General features: G+C 49.7%; 2 protein-coding genes across 4 annotated transcripts in view; both read right to left on the bottom strand.

Annotated features, from left to right (window-relative positions):
* The window catches only part of Zxdc (ZXD family zinc finger C), a 32,243-nt gene extending 26,336 nt beyond the window's left edge, over window positions 1–5,907 (bottom strand). Inside the window, exons 1-4 of one of the 2 annotated variants that reach the window (XM_006995754.4) lie at window positions 4,833–5,907; window positions 2,693–2,845; window positions 2,513–2,591; window positions 1,501–1,631 (exon numbers count right to left, since the gene is read on the bottom strand). In XM_006995754.4, the coding sequence (XP_006995816.4) occupies window positions 1,501–1,631; window positions 2,513–2,591; window positions 2,693–2,845; window positions 4,833–5,748 (1,279 nt within the window). In that variant the 5' untranslated portion in view covers window positions 5,749–5,907. The remainder of the gene's footprint in view (window positions 1–1,500; window positions 1,632–2,512; window positions 2,592–2,692; window positions 2,846–4,832) is intronic. The other variant, XM_042273631.2, reaches the window with a different exon arrangement.
* A 3,081-nt stretch (window positions 5,908–8,988) lies between these two features.
* Uroc1 (urocanate hydratase 1) overlaps window positions 8,989–18,236 on the bottom strand; it is a 34,319-nt gene continuing 25,071 nt past the window's right edge. For both annotated transcript variants that reach the window (XM_006995747.4, XM_076567318.1), the window contains exons 17-20: window positions 16,407–16,506; window positions 15,079–15,160; window positions 12,582–12,681; window positions 8,989–10,803 (exon numbers count right to left, since the gene is read on the bottom strand). In XM_006995747.4, coding sequence (XP_006995809.3) covers window positions 10,663–10,803; window positions 12,582–12,681; window positions 15,079–15,160; window positions 16,407–16,506 — 423 coding nt within the window. In that variant the 3' untranslated portion in view covers window positions 8,989–10,662. The remainder of the gene's footprint in view (window positions 10,804–12,581; window positions 12,682–15,078; window positions 15,161–16,406; window positions 16,507–18,236) is intronic.

Raw genomic sequence — 18,236 nt, 5'->3', positions numbered from 1 at the left:
CTTAGGCCAAGCTGAAGGTACATTTTATCATTTTATGTACCATATGACCAAACTCTTCTCCCATCCAAATCTCAGCTGAGACACTGATCTCAACTACTGTGCCTCCCTCATCCAGGTCCAAATCATTACAGCATGCTCTGACTTCTGTCTTTGCTGTTGCTGGGATTCTCTTCCTTTGTGCTGCCAGCCCCCAGCCCAGGATGACTTCAGTGCCTCTCCAAAGACCAGACTGGGCTTTGGCTCCAAGTGAACTGCTCTTGCCCTGTGGATTCCTCCTGCTGGTTTTTCTGCTTCTAATAGCCACCCTTTAATGTCTGGCTAGCTCTTCTTCAAGCTGACCAGGACATTCACACTCCCCCAAGAGCAGTATGGATGAAGTTCGGACATCTCACAGCAGCTTTTATGTTCCTATTTACCTGTCCATCCTCACAGCTGTTAGGCTGATAAGAGGGAGAACTTGACCATACCATTTGTATTACATTCAGTATGTTGTAAGAACTGTTGTTGGTTTTAATTGGCCTTTATCATTCTTCTCCAACTAAGATAACTAAAGTCCACAGATTTAGGTCAGGCCATCAATTTAGGGCCTTTCTGACTCACCTTGGACTACTCCTTCCTTAGTGAACAGCAGGGTTGTCTTGAAAGGGCCATACAAATTTTTGGCAAATAAATTACACTTTCAACATTTAAAGAAAAAAGCCTGTGCGGGCTAATTTTATGTCAACTTGACACAAGCTAGAGTCTTTTTGAAAGAGGGAACTTGAATTGAGAAAAACATCTATGTAAGATTGGTCTGTAGGCATATCAATGAGGCATTTTCTTGACTGATGATTGATGTGGCAGGGCTAAACTCACTGTGGGTGGTGCTACTCCTGGGCCTAAGGTCCTGGGTGCTATGAGAAAGCCAGCTGAGCAAGCCATGGAAGCAAGCCAGTAACCAGAACTCCTCCATGGCCTCTATATCAGCTTCTGCCTCCAGGTCCTTTCTTTGAGTTCCTGCCCTGTCTTTCTTTGATGATGGACTGTAACACAGAAGTATAAGCTGAAATACACTCTAAGTTGCTTTCGGTCACTGTGTTACATCACAGCAATAGAAACCCTAACTAAGACAAAGTCTCATGAATAGCCTTATAAAAAAATCAGACAGACTTTATTTTGGTCCAGGTGCAGTAAGACTAGTTATTTGTCATTTAGTGAACCCAAGCTATGTGCCAGACCACATATAAAGAAGCATTCTTCTCCTCACTTCACCCATTCCTCATAATCATCAGTTAAACAGGTAGTGGAACTAGAGCCTCAGATTAAGCAGCAGGGCAGAAGGCAAACCTGTACTTCTTCCAATACACTCCTTAGACAGTGTGCTCGTACTTTCAACTGACCCAATAAACACAATGCTGTAACTGACAACTATCTTAGTGCTTCTGCAAATCAAACTTATAGCTCAACATGAGTGTTGGTGTGGCACTTTGTCTATAGCTAAAGCACCATTTTAAATGCTACCTTCCACAGGGCACTCGAATGGCTTTGTTCCCAGGTGGGTGATACTGTGGCCCTTTAGATGCTCTGCTCTAGTGAATGACTTGCCACAGCCTTCCACAGGGCAGGTGAACCTCCGGTCATCGTCATGTTTCCTGAAACAAAAGGGAAGGAACAATTACTACTCACAGACTCACAAGTATGAGGCCTTAGACACAAAACCAGCCTGCTCTCTCCATCAGAATAATCAATGCATTTCAGAATGTCCACAAAGGGTTTGTTTAGCTGCCCCACAGTAAGAAATTCTACTTTGATAATTAAGGTGGCCCCAAAGCCAGACACAGAACAATTAGTGCTACAACAATCTAGGAAAGGATGAGTACCAAAGGAGTAAATGAAGCAATCTAAATTGTTTAGAAGTATCTATAGTCAATGTGCTTTCCAAGCCACAGATGGCCAGAAGACAGACAGACAGACACAGACACAGACACACACACACACACACACACACACACACACACACACAGCTTGGCAGCAGTGGGAAAGAATCCTCTTAAGTCAATTTATAAAGTCCGTCTTTTTCTAAGTATTGTTTTCATTCTGAGCACCTCAGACCCCAGTTACGCAAACAGACACAGGTCATCCACCCCCTCAGTATGTGTAACATACCAATGTTGCAGCTGTGACCAAGATGGAATGAGACAACAAATTAAACATTACGGGTACACAGACCCCAAGTTGTCATTATCACTACCAAAAGTTAGTAATAACATGAAGAAAAGTATTTCTACAACATCTAACAGGAAACAAATGTAATTGTATTGACAGTATGCTCAGTCAACCAAACCAAACCTAACAGGAAACAACTGTTGTCAAGTGAGGAGATTCTTAGTGCCTTTCTTACAGTTTTCTGATTTTCTAAAACATTGACACTGAGCTCCATTTAAATAGCTTGAAATCTGTACATAACTCAAAGTGTTCTGTGACACACACTTCATGTGCTTTCAGAACATAAATAACAAAATGTAAGGTTTACCTTTTGTGCCTTAGAAGTTTGGACATACTAGTGAAGGTCCAGCCACAACTGTCTGAGTCACAAATAAATGGTCTTTCACCTTGTTAAAAAAAAAAAAAAAAAAAAGACACAGCATGACTATGAACACAATAGCTACCACAAAGTATGGGTCCACACTGTGGTGCACCCTCCAGCTCGTACCTGTGTGACTTCGCAGGTGAATTTTCAGTCGGCAGGCTTTGTCATATTGTTTATTGCATCCAGGAAAGGAGCAGGAAAAGAGCTCTTGTTCCCTGAAGTGGGCTCGGTTATGGGAAAACAGGGCACTCACTGTGATGAACGTCTTCTCACAGCCTGAATGAGGGAAGCAGAAACTTAGATCAGAGGACGACAAAGCACACAGCACAGCTTACATTGTCTACAGCCTGGGGCACATTCACAATGAGCAGACAAGGAAAGACATGACTCGGAAACCATTTCTGCAAAGCCCTGTCCACCAATATTTAGCCTTCTAGAAGCTACAGTAGGGCAGCACGCACAGGCCACCTGTCCCAGTGTTCTGTGGAGACAGACGACACAGTGATTAAGAGGTTGTCCTCCAAACATAGCCTTGGCCAGCCAGTTCTGTAGCCAAATCTGCAGAAACTAGGCGTGTCTTCCACAAACCCAGCTGGCAATGCTGTCTGAGTGAGACCCAAGAAATCAGCAGGACAAAAACACGAACGATCAAGAGTTTCTGTCCCACTGGAGGATACTGCATCCCCCACACTTTTCAGTTTCCTCCAGCCTCTGCAACTGGCAGCCCCGCATTTATCATCTGGACTCTTTTTCTTTTACTTATTTCCTCAGGTTCTTGTCAACTTCATTTCCATCCTCATAGCCCCACCCCACCCCATCAGCCCAAGCAACCTACACCTCAGCAATTCCTACATCAACACTTCTTTGACAAAAATGTCCGGTGCTCAAACAGGGTGGAAAATAAAAAGCTGGAAATGTTTAGGCACTATGTCTGTTACAGCTCTTCCTCAGAGTCCCTAAAATGCTATCACTAGACTCCGAAGCGCTGCACAACCCTGAATAAAAGTAGCAGCCTAGGGAATCTCTGCCCCATCCCAACGTCCTCTTCCTTAGCTTCAATCTGTTCCCTTTGCTACTTAGGGTGTAACTGAACATTAGCACTCTCTGCCTTAGCAACAGCCCTCATCACCCCCAATCAATAGCCATGCTCTTTCTTCCTCCCTCTGCGATCTTTTTCCTGAAGCCCTCTACCATTCCCACCGCCACTTTCTGGCCCATGTTGTCAAAAGAATCCCTCCTTGACTGGACACTTAATGGTGCTCCCCCACTCCCTCTCCCAGCTTCTATGGAAGCCCAACTGACCAGCCAACACAAGCCCTTCAGGGGCACCTGATGCTTTGAGGTGAATCCCTGTCCTTCACACAGTACAACACACACAGAGAAGGATGCTACCTTCACCAGGGTGAGGCCTGCAGATACCATTCTCACATCAGGAAATGACTGCAGAAGGTGTTCCATCAGACTGTATAAGATAGTCTGTGGGCATGTAAGAATACAATACTAGAATCTGTTGCTACATATGAGCATACTCTATAATGCATGTTATTAAGAGAACAGAATGTGTATACATGCTAACGTGCATCCTAGGTGCTGGCTAACAGTATAGAAGAGAATAGATATGATCCCAGAAACTAAGAAGTCCGACAAAAATAAAGTATGAAAGACACACAAACAGATGTGCCACACACCTGGTGGTGGGGGCACAGGCTCATTCTGGTGAAGGAGCATCACCCTGGATAGTACTAGGAAGGACAGAGGTCTTATTTAAAGCATGAGGTATTCCTGGGGACTCTGTGTCCGCTAATCCGTAGGGCTTCCATAGAGGCTGGAGAAGGTCCAGAGCAGCACTGTGTAATTCCCTCAGTAATTTAAGGTGGCATATTTGGCCTTATAGTCTTGGATCTCTGACTCATCTCATATACTTGAGTAGATTTGAGAAAAATAAAGTCTCGACTCAACTCTGAGAAGAAGTGGTCACTTTCATAGGAAGCATCTTAACAAGGGACTTGTGGCCTCCCCCAGGGGCAGCTGTGACTATGCCATACCACTTCGCTGTCGGAACCCAAGGGTTCCCATCTAACTACCTGAAAGGAACCTGAACACAAACACGGGAGTGTTTTTTTTTTTTTTTTGCACGCTGCTCACTTAGATCCGGGCATCCCCCGGTACACCCTGCCCAAACAACAGCACAGAGCTTGATTGACCCCTGATCCGGACACGGCCGGGTCCCGCCCGCCCCCGCCGCTCCGCGGCCCCGGCTCACCGGGGAAATCACACTTGTAGGGGCGCTCGGGCTCGAAGTGGCTGCGCTGGTGGGAGTTGAGCTTGGCGTGCGTGGGGAAGCGCTCGGCGCACACCTCGCACTTGAACAGGCTCTCCTGCTCGTGGCCCTTCATGTGCGCCTTGAGGTTGTACACGGTGGTGAACTTCTTGCCGCAGCCGCCCACCGGGCAGCCGAAGGGCCGCAGCTTGTCGTGCGACTGCAGGTGTCGCTTGAGCTTGTAGGAGGTGGTGAAGGCCCAGCCGCAGCCCTCCAGCGGGCACTTGAAGGGCCGCCGGCCCTGGAGGCTGCCGTGCGTCAGCAGGTGCACCTTCAGCTGGTGCTTCTTGGCGAAGCTCAGCGCGCACTGCGGCTCGGGACAGCGGTAGGCGGGAGAGCCGGCGCTGGCGGCCGCCGGCCCGCGGCGGGACGCACAGGCGCTCGAGGGCTCCGGGCCTGGGGCAGTGGCGGGATGCAGGCTCGGGGCGGCCGGCGCGGGCGCGGCGGCCAGCGTGAAGACGCCGCGATCGAAGCGCACCAGGAGGTCCTGGTTGTGGATGGTGACGGTGCCCGCCAGAGCGGCGCCGGGGGCGGCGGCGGGGACCTGCTCCGGGGGGCTCGCGCAGGGGCCGGGTTCGGCCTCCTCCTCCTGTCCGGGGGCGTCGGCCGCGGCGCGCGGCACTTCCAGCAGAACCACGAAGGAGTCGCCGCCGTCCTCGGAGGGCGGCGGGCTCGGCCCCGGGGCCTCCTCCGGACGCGGCCCGGGCCCGCCATCTTCCGGGCCCCTGAGCAGCAGCAGGCGGCGGCGCCCGGGGCCCGCACCCAGGGATGGCCCCGCGCCGCGGCGAAGTCGGCTTGGGCCACCGCCATGTTGGTCTCCGCGCGCGACCGGGGCGGCGAGCACGGCCGGGAGGTCCATCTTAGAGGCCCAGCTGAGGCGTCCGGGCCGCAGCCTCAGGAGAAGAGCGGCCCGGCCCTGCCAAGCATGCGCGCGACACCGAGGGTCCGCCCCGCCAGCCCTGAGGGAGTCTCTGTCAAAGCTCCGCGTAGAGTACGGCCCCCCGAGCCGCACCTCCAAGCTGCGCGTGCGCAGGAGCCGTGGGCGTGGCGCGCGAGGGCTGCCGGGACTGTAGTCACGAGGGCTCCGGGGGGCGGGGCGGGGGCGGGGGCGGGGCCTCCAACTTGGGTGTACTTTGGGGGTGAGTCCCAGATTGAGAGGAAGAGGGTCTTCGGCCCCTCCTTCTGCATCTGGGTAGCGCAAAGGAGTGGAAGCCAGTCGCACCTCGTCAGCGTTCCTCGAGCCTTCCGTGCCTTGAAAAGATGAGCTGATTCAATCTGTGCTTGCCAGGTGTCAGGAGACAGATGTCCGGTTTACCTGGGGCCATATGGCCTGGAACTTGGAGTCAGGCCTTGAACCTCTGCACTTTGCTTGACATCTTCTTTCTCCGTGACTTCGCTGAAGTGCACATCTACCTGGTACTGCTGGACCACAAACCTGACTTGCTCCGCCGAGGCAGGTCCTGAATGGATCCCTGCCGTTGCCACCAAGGACATTCCCTGGTTGCCTTGACAGTGTGAGCCTACCACGTTGGTAGTTGTTCCCTGGACTTGGCTGCCCGACTTCTGCCGTACGGGTTTATCTGGAGTCCTTCCATTTCTGTCATCACCGCCCAAATTCAAACTCATTTCACTCCTACATTCTCAAATAACTAAGGGGTCGGTCCTCAACCTCCCTTCACCCAACCGCCGCCCCCCGCCTGTTTTCTGCAGAGCAGGATTTAATCTTCTGAAAGTGCAAATACTATTAAAACCTTGCCAACCTGCCCTTTGCTCCCACACCTGATATACCCCATTTCCCACCAGCCTATCCCTTAACAGGCAAGACTATGCCCCTCCCCTTGTATCTACTCCAAGAGGGATGGAAATATGTCCACACATAAACCACATGAATATCTATAGTAGCCTTAGTTATCACAACTCCCCAGGGGAAACAACCCAATTTTCCATCATCAGATGAATATGTGTTCATACAGTGGAATATTTTTGAACTATAACAAAATATTGCAAATTTATCATGCCCAAACCTATGAAAGGTTTATGAAAGAAGTCTTATGATAATGTCGTGTATATGAAATGTCCAGAAGAGCTAAGTCTGTTAGACAGTAGATTAGTGGCCACCGGTGGCTACAGGGAGATGGGGAATTAGGACTAGCTTATAATAGTGATGGCTTCTCTATGAAGCAAAAAAATTTGCATTAGAGGTGCTGATTAAACAGCACTTCTGATATACAAAAACTACTAACAATAAACTTGACAGCAATGACTCATGTATGTTTCAGTTAAAAAACATTTAAAAGTCAACACAGAAATAGGAAGATCCCATTTGTTTGTATGGAAAGAGCATTGCATATCTGTGCATATGCATACATACTCTGAAAAAAAATTTCCAGAAAGACCCTTGATGCCACTTCTGTGGTGGGGTGGGGAGAAGGGCTTTGAGTATACCCTAGGTTCCCTTTGGCACCATTGGGTTTATTGTTAATTAGTTTGTGTGTGTGTGTGTGTGTGTGTGTGTGTGTGTGTGTGTGTGTGTTATGGTATATGGGGGTCAGAGGACACAGCAGTCAGTTGAATCTTTCCATCATGTAGGTTTTGGGGGTTGAACTCAGTTCATCAGGCTTGGTATCAGGTGCCTTTAGGCATTGATCTATCTCACTGGCCTTGGTTGATTTGTTTTAGATCACAAGCAAGTAGTTTAGAAATTAAATTCTAGATTAGACATTATTTTTCTACTATGGAAAATGTTTGGATAGTTCCTTAAAAACATAGACTTATCATGTGATCCTATAGTTAGAGTTCTAGGTGCAAAAGAGCCGAAAGCAGGGCCTCATGTAGACACACGCACACCTGTGTCCACAGCAACATTCACAGCAGCCCGTGAGTCCTCCAGTGGCTGAACGGTTAAGCAAATGTGGTCCACTCTGCAGTGCAGTCTTACTAAGCCTTAGCATGGAAGGGCGTTCTGCTACATGCTGCCACATGGATAGACCCTAGGACACAGAAGGGCACACACTATGTGAGTCTCCATCTGTGAGGCCTCTGGAGCACATAATAATAGGAAGACAGCAGGGAGGGGACAGTGTCAGGCTTGGGGTGATGACAAGCTCCTAGACTGCTGCATTGCATCATGGAATGCTTCGGATCACTGCGATGCAGCCTGGAAAGTGGATGGGATAGTAAACTTTGTTGTGTTTTACTACAATAAAAGAAAGGAGAAGATGTATTGAAAAGCAGCAGATAGCATGTAGACGTTATTCTATGTTCTCTGCTGTTTCAAGAGTGTCTCAGTAGCTTTTAGGACATCTATCATGGGGTGGATTCAGCCTCCTGGGTTTGCAAGGACTCATCTTACCGACCCGCACTACTCATTCTCCTCTGGTTTCTCTAACCCTCCAGACCCGGGGTTCCTTCTACCTTCTGCTGGACTGTCTCTGAGGAACACTTTTTCTGTTAGCCCTTCCAGGTTGGGGTGCTCAAGTCCTGGCACCAGCAAGGCTCAGAGAAGCCACCGTGGTTTTCAGGCAGAGGTATGACACACTGTTGTTGCACTTTGCAAGGATCTCCCCAGGAGTACAATTAGGCTGAGAATGGAGGCAGGGAACCTGGTGAGGAATCTGAGCAAAACTGGCCTCACAGGCCACAGAGGCGGCCAGCCAGGACAGGGCCACTGCACACCACTGAGCCCTGACTGTCCATACTACCGTGATGGTAGGCAAAATTTACAATTCAGCTTCCTGGTCACACTAACCATATCCGAATGCTGGATATGCCACACGAGGTATCCATTCTATCGGAAGACAAGGGCCAGCGCTTGTGCTGACTGTTGCCTGCTGTACCCTTCACAGTACAGGAGAGTTCCTCTACAGGAAAGGGCTGGGGCTCCACATGACAACAGCACACACATGGTATGGGTGTGGAGGGCACTACTCCAGTGCCAGCCTCTGCCTGATTCCCTGCTGTGATACTACATAGAGAATAAAGGAAAACCAAGGGTACCTCTCAACAGAGATCCAGGCATCATGGCTGTGCAGGGCATATTTGGAAACTGAGGCTGAGAGGCCCTGGCCCCTCATTGAAGGATGTCTGACTCCACACTTACTTTTTGATTTAGGAAAATTTTTATTTCATGCAAGAAACACAGACCAAGAGAACAGGAAGCAAGTGTTGACCTCTGCTATGGCTCGTCTATTAAGAGGGGGTGTTGGGAAGTGGTGGAACTTTAGCGTCAGAGCTAGTGGGAGGTCTTTAGGTCATTGGAACAGGCCCTTGAGGGATTGTCGGGCTTGGGTCCAAACTTCCCTTCTTTGCTTCCTGGCTCGTAGGGTAAGCATTTTGTTCTGCCATGTGCCCCTGCCGTTGCCATTTGGCACTGTTGCCAGAAGCCCAAAGCAATACAACTTCTTGATCTTTGGTGGGGACCTCCAGAACTGTCAGCCAAAAAAAAAACCGCTTTTCTCTTTGTTAATTGCCTTGCATATTCGATTATGGTAACATCATAATAAAACATCCTTTTGTGTTTCTATCAGACTTAATTACATTTTCCTAAGGCCCGGTGTCTCCTTAAGTCTAAATAAGACCATTGCTTGCTCATGACAGTGAAGTAGGACTGTCCACACCCAAATCTCTCAGTCCTGCTCCCACAGCAGGGCATCATGGTCTATCCTGGATAGGGGTGCTGGAGGACCCTCATGTCTTTCCTATGGCACTCTAGGGAAGACAAAGGGTTCCTTCTGTCTGGTCCTATGTCAGGATGAGCCAAACATGGCACAACTTCTCTGGTGCCAGGCCAGTGGTCCCAGGGGTCTTTCTTTCTCTCCCTTTTCTCTCATCCACCTTTAGGATTTTCTTTAGCCCTGACTCAGCATAGGGGACAACAAGCCCATGGTAAACAGATCGGGAGAGCTGGCCTGGGGAGGACTGAAGAGAGGGCACAGGGAACAGCGTGGTGGGAGGGCCCTGAAGCCGGGGGTTGGGAGGTAGGTGGCACTATGAAGGAGTAGCAACTTCAGAGGCAGGCCAAGGAAGCACAGCTACCCAATTCTCTTTGCCAGGGCCCCTGCTCCAGAGGCAAGTCTGGTGTAGATCTGGTTGGTTGGTCTGGGTAGGGTGCAAGACCCCAGCTTTAGGCCAATGCAACTCCTGCAGGATTCCAGTTCCCAAACAGACCCCCAGGGACCTCAGGGAAGTGGTTGGTTCTGTTTTTCAGGTCCACACAGCTGACCTGGAAAGTGTCTTCTCTCCACCTGCCCCAGCATCTGGCCATTTTGCCTCGGACACTGTGCTACCCACTCCCGCTAGCCCAGTTTACGCCATGTACTCGCCTCTCCTTTATTCTTTATTTCCTGTCTCTCTCCTCCCCGTATTCCTCGGCATCAGGGACCTGGTGTGGGCACTTTGTGTACCCATCCCTGGTTCCCTGAGGAACCGGAAATGATGGCACAGACAAGGGATGGGAGGATAGCTAGGAAGGCAGTGTGGGGACGGTGGTGGACAGGAGACTGAACATCACTTCGAGAAGGTCACAGAATGCTGGGAGGCTGGCGCCAGCTTGGCCATCTAAGCTGGAGTCCACTCTAGTGCAGTCTTAAGGACCTGCCCATAAACAAGATGTGTCCTACTGTTGTTGGAGGGCTCTCAATCCACTGGTCAAAGACTCTGTGGTTCACCGTGTGGGACACTAGGAGAGCTATGTAGGGGTGCAGTGCCGGGGGGGGGGGTGATCTGAGAGGGGAGGGCAGTGGGAAGGAGGGGATCAAGAGGACCCTGGCTCTTCTCAGGGCCGCAGGGCCTGCTGTATCACTCGTTCATCTACCACCTCGTGGGGAAGGGTCACCGCCAGGCCGCTGTTCTCCTGCATTGTCTGGCAGATGATCTCATAGGCCTTGGGGTTCCCAGACCAGCAGCGCCGCGCCACCTGCAGAAGCCGAGCAGACAGCACTGGTGTCAGCATCACTGGGCTGTCCACGTGGCATCCTGGCTCCCAAACTCCTTGTCCTCTTCTACTTGGGGATTTCAGAGCCTCCCTTGTATCTGCCAGGCTTAGAATCCCTGCTCTCTCCCTGGAACATGTAACTGACTTACCCTCTTTTCAATCTGAATCCAGTTATTCTTCTACCCAGCCCTATCCCCACCTCTAAGAATGCCCTGGCATTTATAGAGGGCACTCCCTGGACAGAACAAGCTCATCCCCAGCATCCATCCTTTTCCCCTTCAGAATCTTCATCATCAGCTATGCCACCCCCCCCCCTAGCCTGCCTCCTCTCTTATGCCTGGTCTGTCCTAAATGGTGACCATGGCACCTCCCCATCTAGCTGCCACCCACAATTCCCAAGCCACCCCTGGCCTATATCCACACCACTGACAGTGAGGTCTCCTGGGAGGAAACCCCATCTTGGATCACTCCAACTCCTAGTGCCGGGATGTAGCTCCCCCCACCCCACCCCGCACCCCCTGTTGAAGTACTGAAGTTTAGTGGTTCCTGGTGAGTGGCCCTACCAGAGGACCCTCCCCTCTCCCTGCCTCTGGGTGCAACCTCGGTCCTCCAGAGCTACTGTCTTCACTCTGGTCCTTTGCTCTGGAATCCCTCTTCGGTTTGTTCACACCCTGTATACCTTTCCTCATCATTACCTGACCTCTGACCTCAGGTCGACCCTTCTGGGCTGCCTGTGATATGGTTTGGGAGAGGAATCTGTGCCGCCCCTCCCCCCCAGGATGCTGCAAAGATGGGTCATAGCTGCAGGATGAAAGGCCCGTCTAGATTCTGAAATATGCTCGTTGGCTGCCTTCGAAGGTGGCAGTGAGGGCTGGTGTAGCTGGGGTATAGCACCTGCCTGGCATGGGCAAAGGCCACCCAGACAGCAAAAAGGAACAGCAACACGAAGCAGGGAACGGTGAGCCTTAAAAGGGAGATCATGAGGCCAAGGCACAGCAAAATGACAGAGGTCACCATGTCTGAGGCCCTGGGTTCGACCCCAGCCCCCAAAGAGTAAGGCCTCAATACCAGTATAGGGGGTGCTTCAGAAGGAAGGGCTGAGCCTGCCAGGGTCTATCTGCATTTACAGAAGCTAGACTTCAGAGTGAGACCAGAAGCCGGGTGGTGGTGGTGCACACTTTTAATCCCAGCACTCGGGAGGCAGAGGCAGGCAGACCTCTGTGAGTTCGAGGCCAACCTGGGCTACAAAGTGAGTTCCAGGAAAGGTGCAAAGCTACACGGAGAAACCCTGTCTCGAAAAACAAAACAAAACAAGAGTGAGACCAGAGACAAGGAGACCCAAAGGAAAGTGTGGAAATAGTCGGGAAGGGGCAGTGAAAAGGGAGCCCTGGGGCCTGGAGAGATGGCTAACAGTTAAGAGCACTGGCTACTCTTCCAGGGGACCTAGGTTCAGTTCCCAGCACCCACATGGTGGCTCACAACCATCAGTATCTCCAGTTCCAAGGGCTCTGATGCCTTCTTCTGACCTTTCAGGGTACCAGGCACACACAGAGTGTGTATACATGCTAGCAAAACACTCATCCACATAAAATCAAATAAAAATAAATAAATCTTAAAAAAAGAGGGAGCGGGGAAGGGCTAGAAAGACAGTAGAGGCCCTTACTGGGAAGGGCCAGAACTGTAGCCCAGACTTCCAACCTGGAGGCAGAGCCATGGAGGAGGGGAGACAGGGAAAAGCTGAGGAGTTCTGGGGGACTTACACCATTGGAGACATCCCAGCTGAGCATCATCCTGGCTTTCTGCTCAGCCTGTGCAGACCCATCTAGCACAAGGCCAAATCCCCCATTGATCACCTCGCCCCTGCAAGAGACAAAGAGGTTCCCAGCTCACTCCCTGCATTGGCTTTCTTGGAGCAGGCATCGTGCAAGGCTTCAGGCATTGGCTTGAGAAGATATCAGCACTGGGGGAGAGGGGGGTCTCGTCACACTGGACTCTACATCACAGAGCCACGTAGTCAGCAGCACAGAGTGGCGACACCCTGGCTTCTCAGCCAGTTATGCTTCTGAGCTGGTCTTGTCCACTTCATGTAAACCTCCGAGACCCTCTCTGTATCACCCTCTGTGTGATGCCTGCTTACCCACCAGAATGGGAAGCAGCCTTTCTCGTTGTACCCAGGGTTTTGTACAAGCTAGACGAGTGCTCTGTTACTGAGCTACACTCTGGTCTGGGATGTGCTCTGAGAAGGGAGGGAGGTTGCTCTCAGGCCCCTCTGAAGTGGCCATGAAGAGTGAATGAGCACACTGGAAGGCTGGCTGGAAGCTGCCATGCCCATGTGGGCTGCTAATTGCCCAGATGCATTGACTGCCCGGAGGCTGCCTGAGTTGACTCACCTGGTCTCTGAAATGATTCTGTGACACATAAAGTCTACCCCCTTGCAATCCTGTCCTATAGAACTAGCCCAGAGAAGTCTTTGCTAAGGTACAATTTCTCCCACTCAGTGACTTTGCCAAATGGCCCTGCCCTGCAGCACAGCCTGGAGCACATGGAGCTGAAGCCAGCTGGTGCTCTCACTAAGCCTGGCCAGTGGACACACAAGCACAAAAGAAGTCATTAAGCAGCCACTCCGAAAGAGGGACCGTGGAGTACGCTGAAATGGAATGTACCCATGCACACAGCTGTGGATGAGGACCTTGCTCAGAGAAGAGCCATTCCCCAGGGCACCGGTAGACAGTCCAGGAAGTGAAGAAGTAAGTCAAGAAGCCTGAGGACAAACAGCTCAGAAACATAGATTCCTGTCAAAAGAGGAAGACAGTAAAGCCACAGAACTGGGTGTGGCTTGTCCTAGGAGAAGCAACAGCGTGAGCCAGGTTCCTCAACCCTTTCTGCAATAATGCTAGAAGCCAGGGCTTCCCAGATTCCCCCTACTGAATCCCTAGCCTGCCTGCTGCTTTCGTCTTGTGAGGCTTTGGACAAACTTCAGTCTTTTTTACAGTCACAGTCGTCCCCTCCCAGGCACCCCATACCCAGGGAACTCTTGTCTTGTTCTTCTCCAGCCAGGACATGCACTATGGTCACATTTTCCACTAATTAAAGCCACCTGACAGGGCTGCAGCTTGGAATGCCAGCCTTGGTGGGCATGAGGCCAAGCCAGCCATCTGAATGCCCTGGGAAGCCGGTTAACGGAAGGACCTGGCTCGTCAAGGCAGAGGCTTGCTGGGATCCAGCCCATACTGGCTCAGAGGTCTTCTCCCTCTCTGAGACCATAGTGCCCTTAGCTGCTCAGAGCAGCCAGGGTCCCAGCTTTGGCCTACTCTGGGGATCCCAGACAGGAAACTCCCAGCAGAGGCAAACTTCCTCTGTAAAGCCTATGTTCTGTCTGGTTCTGTGAGAGGGGCATTGAAAGGGGTCCGCAAATGTTGCTGGATATTCCATGTCTGATGAATCTGAGTTCATACTCTTAGCCACAGAGGAAAGCCCAATGCCAGTCAGAATGAAACCCCTATAGTTGGATCTTAAATGTTCCCTTGAGGGAGGTAGTGGAAATTTTAATGAGTGAGGCCTCATGGGAGGTCTTCAGATCATTGAGGAAGTGCCCTTGCAGGATCATAAGGGATCCTGGTTTCTTCTTATTTTCCCTGTCACGTATGAATCGTTCTGCCCCCATCCCTAGAGGCTCCTGTCATGCTGGGCTGCCTACAAACAGTATGACCAATTGACTACGGACTGCGGCCTGTGATGCTGTGAACCAGATAAGCCTTTCCTCTGTACAAGCTAGAGGAATAGAAAGACGACTAATATAGAGGCCATCCTGGAGGCCTTAATGACCCTGCCCTGGTGCTGACTGCAAAGTGACCTGTGTGAACATAGCTGTGAGCTGGGGAGAGTGGGGAGCCTGGAACCTGTTGTCCTGGCAACCAGGGGCTCCAATTTTTTCAAGTGAAATCGTTATGGTGGGAACGGGAACGCGGAAACCAACATGGCTGTTGCTCATGCTGGCCTTTGTGTCCTATATGAAAGGGATGGGCCAAACTGCTGGAATTGCTTTATGGAAGTGTCCCTCTCTGTTCCTCCATCCTCCACACCCCAACATACTGACCCTCTGGCTCCCAGTTCACATGAGGAATGCATTTGCATAAAGCCCTCAATAGAACAAATGGCCAGGGATCTAAGTCCAAGAACCCCGGGCCCCTGTCCCTCTCCCAAGAGGTCCCCACGTCTCCACATCAGCACCCAGCCTGCTCTCTGATGTCTTCTTACCAGCCTACACCCCCTCCATTGTGAAGTGCAACCCAGGTGGCCCCACGACAGGCATCTCCCACGAAGTTCTGCACGGCCATGTCTGCAGAAACAGGGCAAGCGTGAGCCATCATTCCCAGGGAGTCTGAGGGCCAGACAAACACATACTTCTTCTTGGGACTGAAGAACACTGTGACAGTGGGCAAGTGGGGAACAGAGACAGGGGGGTCTAGAAACAGAGGAAGTAAGGGAAACTGATGAAGCCCAGTTATGCCTATTAGCCTTCCCTACAGCCACATTCTCTGGCACTGAATGCGCATTCATGCCTAGGGCAGGGATTGCAGATGAAAGATGCTTCTTGCCTCCACCAGAGAAGTGAGGTCCCCATGTTGGCTGCTGGACAGGTATTTGAGAGGTGATCACCTCTGCACAGTGGGTGTGCTGTCCCTTTAAATACTGTTAGCCCTCCTCCAAATAGTACTTTGGCTTCAGATAAGACTTTCCAGAGACTTTCCCAGAAGTTATTCTGACTCAACTCTTTTAGATGACTTGAAGAAAATTTTGCTTATTATCATACTCCTCTACCCAGGAGGCATTTTTGTCCAATAGTTTTTTTGAAGGGGCAATGTATGAAGCTGCATGGGCTCCGTCTGAGCATGTTCAGTTGTGGGGTGTCTTCCTATAGGAACACATATGTGTTTTCCCGATTAAGAGCCTCTGGTTTCCTTTGTTGGGGGACAGTGCTTTGACTGTGGTGCCAGGCTTCTCCATTGGCTACAAGTAATTAGTCCTCACTATTTCAGGCCCAGTTCTGGCTCTTCTCAGCTGTTTTTGCTGCACCAGGGCAGAGCCCATCATTATAGGGCAGCCATCTACCCAACAAACTATGGAACCAGGCACCCATGGGGAGGCAGAGCCCAGCTGGTTTTCTTCTAAGCCTCTAACATGTTGAGGGACAGGTGTGAGTAGGTCTGTGACTGTTGCTGCTTCACCACCCTGGAGGCATAAGGCTGCAGCTTCCTCTTTAGCTCTTTATCCACCTCCATGCCCCCCACCCCCACAGTTCTCACAGAGATCAGGGAACCTAGGCTTTCCCTGGTGCTGGGTGAGGAGGAGGAAGAGGAAGAGGAGGAGGGGAGGGAGGAGGAAGAAAGCCTGCAGCCCAGAACCTGGAAGACAGAGAATCTACTTCTTCCCTTTGAGATGAGGTCTCTCTGTTACCCAGGCTGCTTCTAATTCTTAAGCTCAAGCTCCCGGTCCCACTCAGCTGCCAGAGGTGCTGGGACTATGGATGTGCATCTCCTTAGCCGGCTAATATTAAGTGACAACAATCCTTTTGTTTTCCTCACCTGCGCAGAAGGCAGAACCGTCATAAATATTGGAAGTCTCCCTAAAGGGGCTGTCAGTGCCACTCACATCATGGTGATCACGGCTCAGGACCACTGGTGCCTGCCAGGGACAGGGAAGGGTATATCAGTCAGTAGTGTCTACCAGGCTTGCTGGCGTGAGACAGAGGATAAAAGTGGGGCTACTCCAGGTACCGTTTGGATTCTTTCCCCTTGAAGATAGACCCACTCTTAGGAATGATAGGATAAAAGGGTAGATTATTGCATCAAATTTTAAACTAAAAAGCAATTGCTAGTCTCAAATATTTTACATTGGTATGGATTTTTGTATATTGAAAGAAATTTAAGGTTTTTTTTGTTATAACATACTATATATATGTTTCTACTTTTGTTTAAGGTATTATACCTATGCAGCTCATTTAAAAATGTAATGTAAAGTTCTAGTCCTTGAAAGCTATTATTACAAACTCTTTAGGATAATTAAGAAAAGCAGGTTAGTAGTCATGACTTGTAGTCATGTTAGGTATGTTTTCAAGGTCAAACAGAGATATATTTTAGGTAGATAGGTGGTCTTCAAACACTTCAGAGACCTACAGAATATGAAATTTAAAATGCTTTAATAACATAAGGCTTTTCATGATTGTGAGATACATCTGCTCCTGACAGAACCAATCTACCTGAGAGAAGACAATGGGCATTGAAGAACCTCTATATGGAATTTGCTTTCATTTGTGGCAAAGTTTGCCACTGTGTAAAAAATTGCCCTTGCCTCTACTGCTGACAGTATAACTGTCCAAATTGGACAAGCAAGACACAAAAGAAGATGACTTCCAAACTTTGCCAAGACAAGGTGGGACAGTCCTTCAAAATTCCTGCTTCACGGAAAAGTTGGAAAAGTTGGTAGGATATTCTAGGTCTGTACGTGGCAGATGGATGCCCCAACATTTCAGAGGAACCCTGGGTGACTGTCCAGGCAGCCAGCTGTCTCTATCATTTCTATAGTTTTGCAAGTTGTTTGCTCTGTACTTCCTGCTTACTCAGGTAATATTTCATCCTTCTCAGGTCTCTGATGGGAGTTGAAGACTAGATAGTTATAGTTTTACAGTTTTCCTTGTTACCAAATTCAAAAAGAAACTTACAAAAGAGATGTAAAGTTTATAAAGATTGAGAGACATAAAAGCTTAAGTTGCTTATCTAAGAAAAAAAATTTTAGGGTCTAAAATGATATTTTTAGGTTGGTAATACAAGTTATGATAGAAAGTGGTTTAAGTATAAGACTTTGGACTCACCAAGATAGGATAGATAATAAAATACTTTCTCCAAAGTTGCAAAATACAAATGGATTGGACATTGTGAATGTAATTTTTACCTAATACATGTTCTTGCTGTATATAGTTTTACTGTGTTAAAGCCAAAACCTTTAATTTTTATTTAGAAAAAAAGAGGGAAATGTTGCAGGATAATGTTTTTGTACACTGTGAAGATGTGTCTCTGCCAAGGCATCTTCTGATTGGTTTAACAAAGAGCTGAACAGCCAATAGCTAGGCAGGAGAGGATAGGTGGAACTTCTGGGCAAAGATAGGAACTCTGAAAAGAATCTGAGAGGCAGGCAGATAGCAGGACAGCTAACATGCTCACTTCATAGGCAAGACGACAGAGGCAAGGGAGGGCTAAGGGACTTGTTCTACACCAAAGAGCTTGAAAGCTGGTGAGCTGGGGTGTAAACCTATACATGCTATATAAAGTCTGGGCTCCACCCTTGGGAAGTTTGATTCTTGAGCCTTTGCAGTGAGGGAAGGGGCTAGAAGACAGCTTTAGGTGTGTGGGTGTAGG

Source organism: Peromyscus maniculatus, chromosome 3, assembly GCF_049852395.1.
Source record: "Peromyscus maniculatus bairdii isolate BWxNUB_F1_BW_parent chromosome 3, HU_Pman_BW_mat_3.1, whole genome shotgun sequence".
In the NCBI taxonomy this organism is placed as follows: Eukaryota; Metazoa; Chordata; class Mammalia; order Rodentia; family Cricetidae; genus Peromyscus; species Peromyscus maniculatus.
This window is presented reverse-complemented; position numbering and strand designations above follow the sequence as displayed.